We start from the raw sequence: 14,263 nt of genomic DNA, 5'->3' as shown, positions 1-14,263 counted from the left end.
CAACTGCTATACCTAAGAAGTTCATTTGAAGGGGTGCTGAAAGTTTTTTTGCTCATTTAACAACAAAAATTCAAATTTTATTTTTTTCAGCCTCTGATTTTGAAAAAATAATAACTACCTGAACCATTTTCTTAGTGGTTACCTCTTTGTATCTTTGTCTGAGAAGTTTGGCTGGAATCCATAGCTTTGATACTCTCCGCTCATGTCCCCGCTCGTGAAACAGTTCGCTATTTTTCACTAGCCATGTATGTCATTTACACTATCCATATATGCTGTTGAATATTTGTACTCATGAAAATTTAGAAGCTGGTAAAAGCAAGTAAAATGGGGAATACGGATTGTCGTGAACATGAAAACAAATTTGTCACACATGTGAGAGAAAAACAGAATCTACTCCTAGAGATATAATCAACTACAGATTAACTGAATGTCTTCATAAATCATGCCAAAACAGCTTTTGAAATTTTGCTATTTCCAAAGTTTCCGCTATAATCATTACACCGGCTTGCTTCTCCTGCCTAGGTTGAGTGAAACTGAAGTTCTTCTTAGACCAATCTTACTTAAATCAATGAAAAGATTTAACATGGTAGTTCACAAAATCATCTACCATGAAGAAACCTGTACGCCGGCAAACAATAGATTAAATAATGCATAATAAAGGATAGACTCCAATACATAAAAGAGGATATATACTGATAACGTTTTTTCGATACCCAATTACACCAATATCTTTTAGACTTACTAAGGAGAGTACTAGTATATTCAGTGACTGATGAAACTTTTTTGAAATCATAATAAATTCCTGTTTGATTTATTAAACAGGTATTATGAAAACGTTTTTTTTTGCAGGATGAGATCGGGTTTTTTTATTATTTTTTTTGAGACGCTTTTATAGAAAATTCGCTTTCCCGAAAAACTACCCGTGCGATTTTCACAAATGGGGTACCAATGGATTTATTACCTTTTCACCTAACTGCCTGCATAAACCCTAGGGCGAATCGTACCTTAAACCGCTCCCTAAGGTCTTAGAAAAGCCTCACAACTCGGCACTTTTTTCACTTTTTGCTTGTTTTTTTTCGGACTTTTTCGATTTCCTCAAAAACTACCCGTCAAGATTTGGAATTAAGGGTTTATTCGACAGAACAGGTTGTAAGAAATTCCCCTGCACAAGCGGTTGGTCCCTAATTTGCATAGGGGAAGGGCTATAGAATTAATAAAAGTCACTTTTTTGACTTTTTGGTCCATTTTTTCGGACTTTTACGATTTCTACAAAAACTACCCGTCCAGATTTGGGATTAAAGGTTTATTCGACAGAATATGTTGTAAGAAATTCCCCTGCACAAGCGGTTGGTCCCTAATTTGCCTAGGGGAAGGGCTATAGACTTAATGAAAGTAACTTTTTTGACTTTTTGGTTCATTTTTTCGGACTTTTTCGATTTCCTCAAAAACTACCCGTCCAGATTTGGGATTAAGGGTTTATTCTACTCAAAAAGTTGTAAGAAATTCCACTGCAGAAGCGGTTGGTCCCTAATTTGCCTAGGGGAAGAGCTATAGACTTAATAAAAGTCACCTTTTGACTTTTTGGTCCATTTTTTTGGACTTTTACGATTTCCACAAAAACTACCCGTCCAGATTTGGGATTAAAGGTTTATTCGACAGAATATGTTGTAAGAAATTCCCCTGTACAAGCGGTTGGTCCCTAATTTGCCTAGGGGAAGGGCTATAGACTTAATAAAAGTCACTTTTTTTACTTTCTGGTCCATTTTTTCGGACTTTTTCGATTTCCACAAAAACTACCCGTCCAGATTTGGGATTAAGGGTTCAATTGATTGCTCAGGTTGTAGGCAACCCCCATGCATAAGCGGCATTAACTCAAAAAAATTGATGCAACAATAAAGTATTTCTCTCTCTTTTGTCTCAAGTGTTTATCCTAGTTAGTCTTATTGACCATTAAAATTTGTGTGGCCTTGAAATTGAAACCGTTTTTCAAAATTGTTTTTTTTTTAAAGGAGCAATGCAAAGGATTTTAGAAAGAGCAAAATAATGAAACTGGTCACAGAAAGCGATCATGAAATTTCATAAACATGTCCCAACTTTTGAAAGAAAGCAACGTGCATCATTTCAAGTGTTTTAAAACTTGTTTGAGTTTTAAGGAGCTTGCTAATCCGCCTTGACCAAATTTTCAAAGAGACTGTATCACTGATTAATTTCTTTGAATCTCCGCTTTAAGGACTCACATTTTCTGACTTCCTGGTATCTAAGAATATAGTATGCATGAGAAGAGTAGTGGTTACGGCGAGCTTCGAATCCCATAGTTTCCGCCGTTTTTTTAAATTAATGAAGTTGCTTCTGGCCAAGGTATTTGTTTGTAAGTAAGCCTTCGCTCTGTGTCAAAAATTTGCGCCTTGTGAAATCAGAAGTGATGAATATTTATCGTGCTCTTAGGAGGTGGAGGTCAAAATCAAAACCGCGGTGGGGGAAGAGGCGGAGGTCGAGGTGGGGACCAAAATTACAACCAGAATAGAGGAGGTGGAGCTCAGCAGAACCAGGGTCAACAAAACTATAATAACCCCAACCAGGGACGAGGCAACCGGGGGCGAGGTGGGGGCAGAGGAAGGGGTCAAAATGAGGGCAATCAACAGAACCCAGGGTTCAATCAGAACCAACAGCAACCATATCAACCGCAACAGCAACAGGGTAAGTGTAGTTCGTGAAATAGTTCATACTTCTGTTATGATCATTTTTTGTATGTCCTCATCCTTTTCGCTGAACAGGGCATGAGTTTAACTAGAAATTCAATATTAGCAAATCATCAGTCTCAACGCTTAGGTTATGATTTGAACTTGAAGCTTTGAAGCAGATACTGTACAAGGAGACTGCTGATTGGCTAATACTGAGCGCTAATCATTATGCGCTATTACTAATTATCAACTGAGAATATAATATGGAGACATGTAAGATGCAACAGAGAAGACATGTTCAACGTGAGAGTTTTTTCGATAGAGAAAGTTTTATTAAAAATACGGAAAGTAATTTGAAGTTTAAGTTTTGGACTATTTGTCATTTTCAAGCCTCTCATGGCTTCCCGCAGCAGCAAACTCAAGACTATCCCGGAGCACAACGTACTCAGCCTCCCTACGTACAGCCAACGCAGACTCCACCACCTGTCCAAAGCCAGCCGCCGGGATCAGCTTGGGGGAGAAGTGGTGGCACCGGTGGAGGTGGTGCTGGAAGTAGTGGTGGTGCGTGGGGCGGCAGAGACACTTCTGGCCAAGGTCATCCGGCTGCAGCTCAACAGGTCGGTGAAGTGAAAACCAGTATTTAGTATACTTGTTACTTCAAAAAATCATTTAGTTTGAGTTTCATGATGAAGTGTCATAAACGGAGCCCAATGAGACAACTAAACTGCTTTTGTTTCAGCATTTAATGTATTTCGGCATCAGTTTTTGCTGCAAAAATCGAGAATTATAGTACTGTCGCTTGCAATTATTGCTTTTTTCTGATGGCAGTAAAATTGGTCTCTTATTGTGGTCACGTTAATGGGTTCTTTTTCCGGGATGTCACTAAAGGCTTTTTTGGGAGGAACTTTGTATTCGGGTGTGTTTTCGTTTTCTCTTTTTTTTCGAGGAACTTTGTATTCGGGCGTGTTTTCGTTTTCTCTTTTTTTTTCTTGCAAGTTTAGGTATTACAAATAATCATCGGAGAGTGTGAGTGATTTATCATATTAAAGCTCTTTTAGTCTGGATTCGAACGACATAAGTTTTTTTAAAGTTGTCCCAGTGTCGAGAAAAACCGGTTTGGAACTTGTTCGAGTTAAGTCTAATTTCGAGCAAAGCCAGCGAGCAGGCTTATTATGGAAGGATACGCCTTGAAATTTTAGCTTTATTCCAATGAAAATATTTTATGGAGGTTTTTTGGAATAAAAAAGCTCAAAATAATTTCTGCAAAAAAGATAAATTACTTATTAAATTATTTTTTTTTGAAGTTTGTTTTGGTTTTGTTTCTTGTCCTTTTTCCACTAAAACTGCTTCTCAATTTGACTATTTTATTTTGACTGTCGAATATGCCTAAAATTGACTCGCAAAAAATACTAATTTTAAAAAAAAACGAAAAAACTTTTTATGTAATTTTTTAGAATATGGTCGGGACATCCTGTGCTGCTTGCAAAGCAACCGGCTATCTTAATTGTTATTCGCTTTTATTCACGAATGATTTTGCGATCTTTCTTTTAAGGTGCCCTATCAGCAGCAACAACCTCAAGGGTTGACTTTCGGTGATCCTGTTGAACTGAGACAACCGTCAGCAAGTGCCACTCAGCAACAGGCAGCAGTATCTGCAGACCAGTCGGTTGGGCGTGGCCGAGGTCGTGGCAAGAAAAACAAAAAAGGTGGCGATGCTCGCGAGGCCCTGGAACCTGGTTCTTCGGAATTTTCGGGGCAACCAGGTCCACAGGGGGCTTCTGGTCAAACTGTTCCGGGGAGCTCAGCAGCAGGAGCCCAATGGGTGGAAAGTAGTTCACAGAGACCGAATGAAGAAGTTGGTCCAGCTGTAGTGCCGGTCGAGCAACCAAGTCGCCCACAAACGTCTAGGTTAGAAACATCCCAACATTTAGATTGATTGTTAAGACCAAATGGATTGCAATAGATTGAATAATTCTTTCTATAAGTTTTGATAGGTTAGAAAGAAAGAATAAATTTCTCCGGTCACTCATTACATAAATTTATCAAATCATCGTTATTATAAGTAATTATTAAAATGAGACTCTCAGAGGATATACAACGGGGCCATATGGCCCACAAACGCCTACCCTAGCTATGCATGCTTCTTCCACTATCAGGAAAAGATTTTTTTTTAATGTTTTTAGAATTTGTTGAAAATTCGTAAATTCATCCATATCTACAAAGCTACGAGCACTTGGACGATCAAGTTTGTCATTCTAATCAGAATCCTATATTGTACCTTCGTAAGCAGGCAACCGCCGGTAAAAAAAGAAAAAAAAAACCTACATTTAAAATAAGATTTTTTTCTAAGTTTTCGATTTTTTTTAAATCGTAAAATCGTCCATATCTCCTAAACTAGGAGTTTCTGGAAGGTCAAGTTTTAGCGATAGAACTTCAACCTTAAAATACACACCATTAGCATGCAACTACAGGTTCAATAAATTTTCTTATAATTTGAAAATGTAATCGAATTAGATTTTTTTCTAAGTTTTTGAATATATATTTTTTTAAAATACGAAATGTGATTTATCTCGTCGCTCAAGTTTTTGTGCTTTTTTTGTGACAAGCGTGGAAAATCTTGCAATTAAAAAAGATGTGCAATTGAATGTATGGCTAGGAAAGTGGTAGAATCCCACATTTTTAGATTACTAATAAATTGACTTGTCTATAAGTCGCTGCTTATTTAACTGTTTTTAGCGCTCCGCGTGATGAAAATATTGAAGTAGAAGACCTTGAAACGCCAAGCGAACTCCAGCATTTCGCTCAGAGAGTAGATATCGGTGGAGGAAATGGCACAAGTCGCAGCAGAGGAAATGGTATGACTCCCATCCGCCGGCCGGACAATGGGGGGACATTTGGACAGAGGGTCACTCTTTTGACCAATCATTTCGAAATGCGCATGGAAAATCTGCCCGAATGCTATCATTATGACATAGAAATTGAGCCCAAAATGTCGGCTGACAGAAAACGATCAATTTTCAAGCAGTTTTTAATCGAGAAAATGAAACTGGGACATGTGAAAGATAAGTTTGTGTTTGATGGGCAGAAAAACATCTACTCGTGTCACAAAATAACAACCGAACAATTACCGCCGAAGAAAACTGAAATGGAATTTCTAAACGAAGAAACGGGACGAAAATTCAACGCTAAAATAACAATTCAATTCGCGGCTAACGTGGACTTATCAATGATTTTGGAATACATCAGAAACCGCAATGTTGACATTGAAAAACCACAGCAAGCGCTTAATGTACTGAACACAGCTTACAAGCAACTGTGTATGGGCATGGCTAATTTTGTGACGTTGAAAAGGGCGACGTTTAAGAAACCGACTGGAAGGCCCATTGATCTAACCGGAGGTTTGGACCTTTGGTTCGGATACCAACCGAGTGTTATCATGGGAAAGTGGAAAGTATATTTGCAAATCGACATAACATCAAAAGGTTTCACTCAAGAAACTCCTATGGTTGATTATGTGTCTAACTTTTTCCGGCGTCATCCTGGTGAGTTAGAACTGGACTTTTACCAAATGAAAAACTTGACAAAAGCCCTATCGGGCTATAAAATAAAGACAACTCATTTAGGATACACGAAAAAGATCCATGATTTCAAAGAAAACGCCTACAAAAAGATCCCAGATTTAAATCAAACAGTCGAACAGTATTTCAAGTCCCAGTACAACGTTCAACTTAAATACCCAAACCTCCCTTTAGTTCGAATTACACCAAAAGAAAAAGACAACTGTATCCCTATGGAAGTGTGCATATTGAAAGGCGAACAGCCCTCGCTGAAAAAACTGGACGAAGAACAGCAGTCTAGAATGGTGAGAGAAACAGCTATGGATCCTTCCAGAAGAAACCAGATGATAATGGAAAAACTGAACAAAGAAACGAAACCTAACAGTAGTGGAATTTTCAAGCAATTCAATTTGGCCGTGAGCGATCAAATGGCCGAAATTGAAGGCAGGGTTCTACCGGGACCCATAATGTATGGTGGGAATAACAGAAGTGTTCCTGCTGACCGTGGCAACTATCGGTCTCCTGGATTTGCACAACCGGCGACTAGTCTCATGGGATACGTAGTTGTATGTCCAAGAAAATTGGAAGAGAAAATCGGACCTATGGACAGTTCTATGTCTCAAGAAGCTAGAAAAGCTGGGATGAATTGGCCGGTCAATAGTCCTGTGAGGGTCTTCAACATTGACGATAGAAACATTGGTACAGTTCATAGAACACTGAGTGAAGTTGTTCAAATGCATAAGCAGCAACAAAATTTCAACTTGGTGATCATCATACTATTCAAGAAAAGCGCCGACATATATGGGATGGCGAAACATGTTTTGGACAATGAACATCAGATTGCGTCTCAAGTGCTGTTACAGAGAACAATCTCTGGTCGAGGTCCCGGACAGCCGCCTAATCCGATGTCAATAAATCAGATTTTGCTCAAAATCAACACAAAAATGGCGGGAATCAATGTAAGATCTTTCGAGAACTATATGCAAGTTATTCAGCGAACAGGGAATTATGGCGATGTTTTCCAGGAAGTTGCAAAACAGTATGCGGATATTTTCAAGGAACCCTTTATGGTTTTCGGCGCTGATGTGACTCACCCTGATCCGGGAGATCATGGGAAACCTTCGATCGCCGCAGTCATCGGTAGCTTGAACTCCACGTTGACACGGTATGGCGCCCAAATTAGAGTTCAAAGGTCACGCCAGGAGATGATTGAGGGCATGAAAGTGATGTTCATGAATCTATTGAGGAAGTTCAGAGAAGTTAACAGAGGTCACACGCCGAAGAAAATTCTGTACTATAGAGACGGTGTCAGCGAAGGTCAATTCTCAGAAGTTCTAATCGCGGAATTGCATGCAATGCAACAGGCATGCAGAGAATTGAACAGCGAATACACACCCGCTATTACATTCATAGTTGTGAACAAAAGGCATAAGGCCAGGTTTTTTAATTGGGGTCGCCAGAAAAACGGGCAAAATGGCATCATAAACGTGACTCCAGGTAAGTCCATTTTACTCTTCGGGAGCAGTAGACGCGTTTGGCATGAAGGATTTTGTTTAAGAAACATTAATTGTAAATTAATAAGTCGTCCCGATTCTATCTAACGGGCCCTAAAATGCCTAGGCGAAAAAGGGTTTCAATGATTATAAGTAGTCCTGCATTAAAATTCCTGTAAAGGCTGCTATGTATGATGTCGACCTTCTTTGGTCCTTTTTTGTATTGAAATTCACATATCCGATGAAGCTCATTAGTTTTAGAGAATGACCTTTTTTGTGAAAAATAACCTAAAATATGATTTTGTAAATTGTTTAATAAATGGAAAAAACCTGATGGATGAGTGCAGTTTAATTAAACGATTGCTTTATAAATCGTTTGTTTGGTATATATTTTAGGAAGCTTTTTTCACTTTCAACGATATATTTAAAGCTCCGGAGGTACGAGTCATACGCTAGTTTAATACGCTAGAGTAATACGCTAGTTTAATATAAGTCCGATTTGGAATTTTATTGTGTTAAAACAAATTTGAAGAACATCAAGTTTTGAATGTCTTATAGAGAGCACTCATTAAAAAATTCAAGATGATAATAGATCCAATGTGGACTATTTCTGATTTGTAATTACAGACAAGTATGCAGAAAATACGTTTCTTTCTGATCATTGAGCGGATTGCTATTTTTTTCAGGAACGGTGGTTGACGTCGACATAGTTCACCCATTCCAGTTCGATTTCTACCTTTGTTCACACGAAGGAATCAAAGGAACATCCAGGCCCGCCCACTATCACGTGCTCTACGATGACTCTGGGTTCAAGTCGGATACCCTTCAAAGCTTCACCTATGCTCTCTGTCACTTATACGCCCGATGTACCCGTGCTGTTAGCTACCCTCCTCCTACGTACTATGCACACCATGCGGCCATGAGAGCGAGACATCACGTGGCGCATCTGTTGTCGATGTACACGGGATCCGAATCGGCACAGAGTTCGGGAAGTGGAGATTCAGAAGGAGCGGATCCGAGAGTAATCGAGTACCTGAATCAACATTTAGTTCCTGCCTCGGATAATCTGCTGAGAAGTTATCCAATGTACTTTGTTTAAGAAATAGTTTGAACTTAAGCTACACTTTCGCTGAATTTTTAGAAAAAGGTGTTGATCTATTTACAAGGAATCTTGATTTAATTTGACTAACCACTTGATAAATTGAAATAAATACAACCGTTAATATTGAACGAACTCTTTGATGTGTTTTATGTAATATTTTGCGATATACTTCCGAGTGAAAATTTACAATTAAAATTTATGGTTGAATTATGACTTATCTGACGAAAGAGCTTAATTAATTTTTCTTGCAAAAAACAGCTTTTTCTTGACATTAGATAGGTACGCGAAATATGGTTCTATCGTCTTGTTTGTTTTCTAGGTTTCACCTGATTTAAGTGCACAACAATATTTTTTGGACAACATCGAGTTTTTTTGGCAATAACGAAAAAAAATAGGATGGACAATTGAAGAAACTGATAATTTCTAATTTTTAGGGAAGCTGGTTTTCCATATAAATTTTCATACAAGGTGCTTCAATATATAAAAAAATGGTTACCGTACAATTCCATACGAACTAAAAGTTGTTAATTATTCAAGCTAAGCTTTTTTCTACAGAAAAAGCTTATATGAAAGTTGTATGATTCGCATTTTTCTATAAATTAAAAAATTTGATTTTCTAATTTCTGAAAACTTTTGGGTTAAGTTCGCAACGGAACACTGGTGACAAAGACCTTGGTTTACTAAAAGCTAGAACCATTGACATTTGGAAGGTCTTGCATTTACAATGCATTGGAAACGGCCTGAATTGTCTTACACAAACGATGTAACAAAATTCGAATTTTTAATTAATCAGGCATGATCAAGGCATAAATAAAAATGCCAAAAAAATAGTGTTCATGAAAGTTATCTTGCAAGAAGAAAAAAAATCCAACATTTGTGTATCCAGGAATAGTTATGCACACGGAAAAAAATTTTGGTGCAATTTCGATATTTGGGAATGGTATGATAAATTTTTTTCCACAAACTTCAGACTTCGTTGCCGTAAAACTTTTCGAAGTTCACTAACACTGACTGGCTTGTCTGTCTTTTTTAGGTTCATTCTTAGACTTTTTTTCGATAATTGATTTAATCAGAAATGTTTACGGAAAAAATGCTTATCACACAGTTTTCATATATGGACATCAAATGATAAGCATTTTTTCCCAAACACTTGATGTATGGAATTGAATGAAAAATTTTTTTTCTTGTATGGAAATGTATCGGTGTGTTGAGGTCAGCCCGGATTGTTGCTACCAGGTGCTAAACTTCTTCCCCGCTTGAACGAAGTTCATACGCAAGAGAAGTTTGAAATAGTGAATGCGCTAGTGTACAGGGGGATCTAAGATTTTCATGCTGATAAAGGATTTTAAAAAGAAATCAAAAATTTTGTCGACCAAACTAATGTTCTGAGCTCTCCCCAAGCACTGAAAAAGAAATTTTTGAGAAACAGACCAAAAAGCGTTTTTAGGCAGTTTTAACTTTAAAAAAATGCGTTTTTCGGCGCGTGCTCTCCCTTAGAATTAGTATATACTGGCGCTTAAGAGAAGCGCCATAATTTTGGTTGTGAATGCCATTAGAACATTTTAAGCGTCAGCCAGTCAAGAACTGGAAGTCCTAAAAAGTACCAATAGTCGAATTCCTGAGGGCTGTGGGCATCCCAACCTAAATCAGCTACTGGTTTCAATTACCTGGACACACTGGAAAAATTTTGAAATCTAAAACGCCTTTTTCTCAAATTGGGTTGACGTAGGACAAAAAAAGATAAAATCTGCAAATTTGATCAGAATTGATCTGGTGCAATTTTTTGTAAAAGGGACATCCGAAAATCTACTTCAAAAACGTGCAAATTTCAGCTGCACTTAGTCAATAAAAAATACGCGAAACTTTCTACAAGTACAGTCGATGTAACTACGTATAAGTGAGCCTGCTATGCAGCCCAGCAAAGTTGAAGAGGGTGAATTTAACTGCACGATATAAATTCTGAAGAATTTTAAAGCATTTTTTGTTTTATTAAGTTTTGGTTGTTTTGGTAAGTTTTGGTTGTTTCTCCCCCCTTTTTTGGTTTTCAATTTTGAAAACAATTTTACGTTGTAACAACATGTCAACTTTTTTGCATGGTAAAGAAATAAATTTTGTTGAACATATTTGGTTTTCGTAACTTTCATCCTTCAATCATGCATTCAACCATGATAACAAATGAGAAAATGAAAATTTTTAAATGTGGGAGGAGTGGAAAAAGCCTACTTTTTCTTGAATTTCAAATTATTTTCCATTTGTGAATTTCCATTTAGGATAATTTTGTCCGAATAATTCAAATCAGCACTGTTATTTTTCTTCTTTACTGTGAATGATCTTCATATAATTTTTATAGCTTTAGGAATCCTTTAAGATTGATTAAAGCTCTGGAAGCAGTTCTATAAAAATCAGAATCAACATCGCAGAACCCTCTAAAAATGCAGAATTTTCTAAAAATGGAAAAACAGCACTGTTTTGAATTTCTTTTAAAATCCAAAAGATTTCTTTCTTTTTCTTTTGTTTGGATCGGTAAATTCAAATATTCTGCAGTGCAAGTGGTGCTAAGCTCTACTTTGTATCTATGGCAATTACTACTTTAGGAAGTTTTACCAGAAGATTACAAGTAGAGACTGAAAAGTGCATACAAAGCACGAAGCAAAAGACTCAATTTCTAGCGCTTTCTACGTGTTTGCTTTTACGGAAAATTGTGCGAGAAAATTGTTAACGAAATACGAAAAAGCTATATCCTAAAGTGCTGATTTAAAATATCCACTCAAAAAGAATGCAACCTGAAAATTTAAAGGCAGCTCTCTCTAGTTAAATAACCGTATATAAAAATGTATGACGATAAAGAGCAGTGCTGAGATTTATGCCAAAATTAGTATGAGGCGAAATTAGAAGGCAGAAATGATTCTGCGGTAAAACTTTGGTTGCAATTTTAGCCTAGAACTGGTTAGTTTCTTGGTCGATACTTTGATTGAATAATGATTTAGAAATACAGCTTGAATTTGCGACAAACTTTGAATATATTGGTTGTCATAAAGTGCTCAACGACATTGTTTAAGGCTAAACTAACGACTCCTATCGGTGGGTAAAAAAGCGTTTTCGGACCTGTTTTTAGCAAAGACTTTGCATCATTACGATTATAGCTGAAATCAAACAAAATTTGTCTTCATAACTTTAAAAAGTCAATCCAGTTTCTTTCTTTTTGCCTTGAGAAATTGAATAAATTTTTCATTCAGCTTACGCTTTCCTGTTTTAATCTAGTGTTCTTGGAGTTCTTCTACAAATATAAGAAGAAGCTGATTTCTACAGAATTCTCTTTCCTTTTAAGTTGTCTCGAGCGCGGCGTGAAGGATGTAAAGGAATTATGGCTTGCTTCCAAAATCAGGTAACTCGGAAAATAAGGGAAAAAAATCAAAAAGTGTGTATACAGGATTACGTTATACTCATAGAAGTATATTTTTTCATGCAACTGTTTTGGCAATGCTTTCTGTGAGTACGAAAGTTGTTTTTTTTTTTTGAAAAAACCTTTTTGGGGGCATTTTTAACAATATTTGGAAATTTTTTTGTTATCGCCATCAAATAATGTCTACCATACAATTTGCATATATGGCAATTGTCTGGTACACTTTTTTTCAAAAATTATTCAATTTTCGTTGCTATTAGAATTTTTGAAGTTCAATAACACTGACTTTTTTTTCTGTCTTTTTTGGTTTATTATTTGGATTGTTTTTTGATAATTGTTTTTTGTCTGATAAAAGTTTTCGTAACAATTTTGGTGTATGGAGGTCAACCCCGGTTATTGCTATCATTTATTAGGCTTAAACTAAGATCACTCATTAAAGAAGATAAAAATAGTAAGTACGTAAATGCAGGGGGCGGACTTAATGTTTTCTGGAGGAAGTAGATTCTCCGAAAATTTTCGAATTTTTTGTCCATCTGGTTAGGTCAACCAAATTGATTTTCGGAGTTCTTCCCAATCACTAAGCAGTCCCTGGCAAATTTTTTGAGCCAGTGGCGAAAATTTGAAAAACCGGCCAAAAAAGGCGTTTTTAAGCACTTTTTGGACAAATCTGACAAAATTGCTTCTTTTGGCGCGCGCTCTCCATCTAAGTAAGCATATAATGGGGCCTAGGATGCCTTTAGAACATTTTGTGCGCCAGACAGTTAAAAAATGGAGGTCTTAAAATAGTAACAACAAACGATTTCCTGAGGTGGCAGCCCCCTTAATTTCGTTAAATTGCAGTCTTTTTGTCCCATTGGTTAGTGTTTTTGTACCTCTGCAGGTTAAAAAGTACTTTTAACTTGAATGTGCACTAAATAATTGAACCCAAACACGGAAGCTTTGATTACATAAAGTTTACCTTACAAGGATAGTTGATTGCTGTGAAATCCACTTTTTAACGAATCAAAAAATCCTTTAATAGTAGTAGTTTTTTTTTTCATAATTTCCTCTTTTCTAGCTCGGAACTTAGCTCGGACTCTTATTTAGTTACTGACAATTTGTTTCATTTTTTAAAAGGAAAATCAAGCTCAAATTTTTTTTGCGGTTTCTTTTTTCATCTTTTTAAAATTCAATTGAGTTTGTTTGTCAAGGGAAAAGCAAACTCCACAAAAGAACAGCAAAGTTAAGACAAGACTGCTCATATCAGGGCGAAGCCCTGAATGTTTCGACTGCCTTTTAAGGTTTATTGAGCAGCAGTAATACATAGAAAAAAAATAAATGAAATAAAATAAAATGAAATTTTTTTTTCTAAAATTTGAAATTTTTTTTATGAAAATTATCCTCCCACACGCCATATAAATTACAAAAAGATAGATTTCGTTCCTTGTAACAAATCAATTATGGCAAATAAGCTTCGTTCAACCAATTTGGAACGATTTATAAGACGGATTAAATCTCGCTTACGCGTTAATAGCGCGAATTATATTGAGCGTTAATTGTCCCAAATTGGTCAAAATGGCCAAAATGGCAATCTTTAAACCCTCATAACTTTGCGAAAAATGATCACAGGTGAAATATCTTTTCAAATTTAAGCTCAGGACAACAATACCTTTTGAATGAAATAAAAAAATTCCGTCAAAAATGGCTAGTTAAAAAGTCGAAATTTGTCTGAAGAAAAAAAAAAACCCACCCCGAGCACAAATATTCCGTTACTTTCGTATCGAAAGTCGGAACAAAAATCTTTAAAAACGTGATCGACTTCTCTCTGTGATTGACTTTTTAGAACGTGATCGACTTCATAGAATATGGAATGTAATTTTCATTAGTTTCTAACAAAAAAAAAATATCAATTTTATTTTCTTAATTTTAATCAATCCAATTTTCGTAATTTTAATCAATCCAATTTTCGTAATTTTTAGTAATTTTCGTAATCAATCATAAACTTTTCTAGAAACTCAAAAAGTGCTAAAGGCATAAAGGCATGTAAG

General features: G+C 36.4%; 1 protein-coding gene across 1 annotated transcript in view; it reads left to right on the top strand.

Annotated features, from left to right (window-relative positions):
* Positions 1 to 9,057, top strand: part of LOC134851863 (protein argonaute-2-like) — a 29,718-nt gene extending 20,661 nt beyond the window's left edge. The window contains exons 2-6 of the mRNA XM_063868140.1: positions 2,446 to 2,697; positions 3,072 to 3,298; positions 4,234 to 4,589; positions 5,418 to 7,735; positions 8,418 to 9,057. Of these exons, the coding sequence (XP_063724210.1) occupies positions 2,446 to 2,697; positions 3,072 to 3,298; positions 4,234 to 4,589; positions 5,418 to 7,735; positions 8,418 to 8,830 (3,566 nt within the window). The 3' untranslated portion in view covers positions 8,831 to 9,057. The remainder of the gene's footprint in view (positions 1 to 2,445; positions 2,698 to 3,071; positions 3,299 to 4,233; positions 4,590 to 5,417; positions 7,736 to 8,417) is intronic.
* The last annotated feature ends 5,206 nt before the right edge of the window (positions 9,058 to 14,263 follow it).

Source organism: Symsagittifera roscoffensis, chromosome 7 (genome assembly GCF_963678635.1).
Source record: "Symsagittifera roscoffensis chromosome 7, txSymRosc1.1, whole genome shotgun sequence".
Classification (NCBI taxonomy): Eukaryota; Metazoa; Xenacoelomorpha; order Acoela; family Convolutidae; genus Symsagittifera; species Symsagittifera roscoffensis.
The sequence above is the reverse complement of the archived record's forward strand: the minus strand, read 5'-3'. Positions and strand labels throughout refer to the sequence as shown.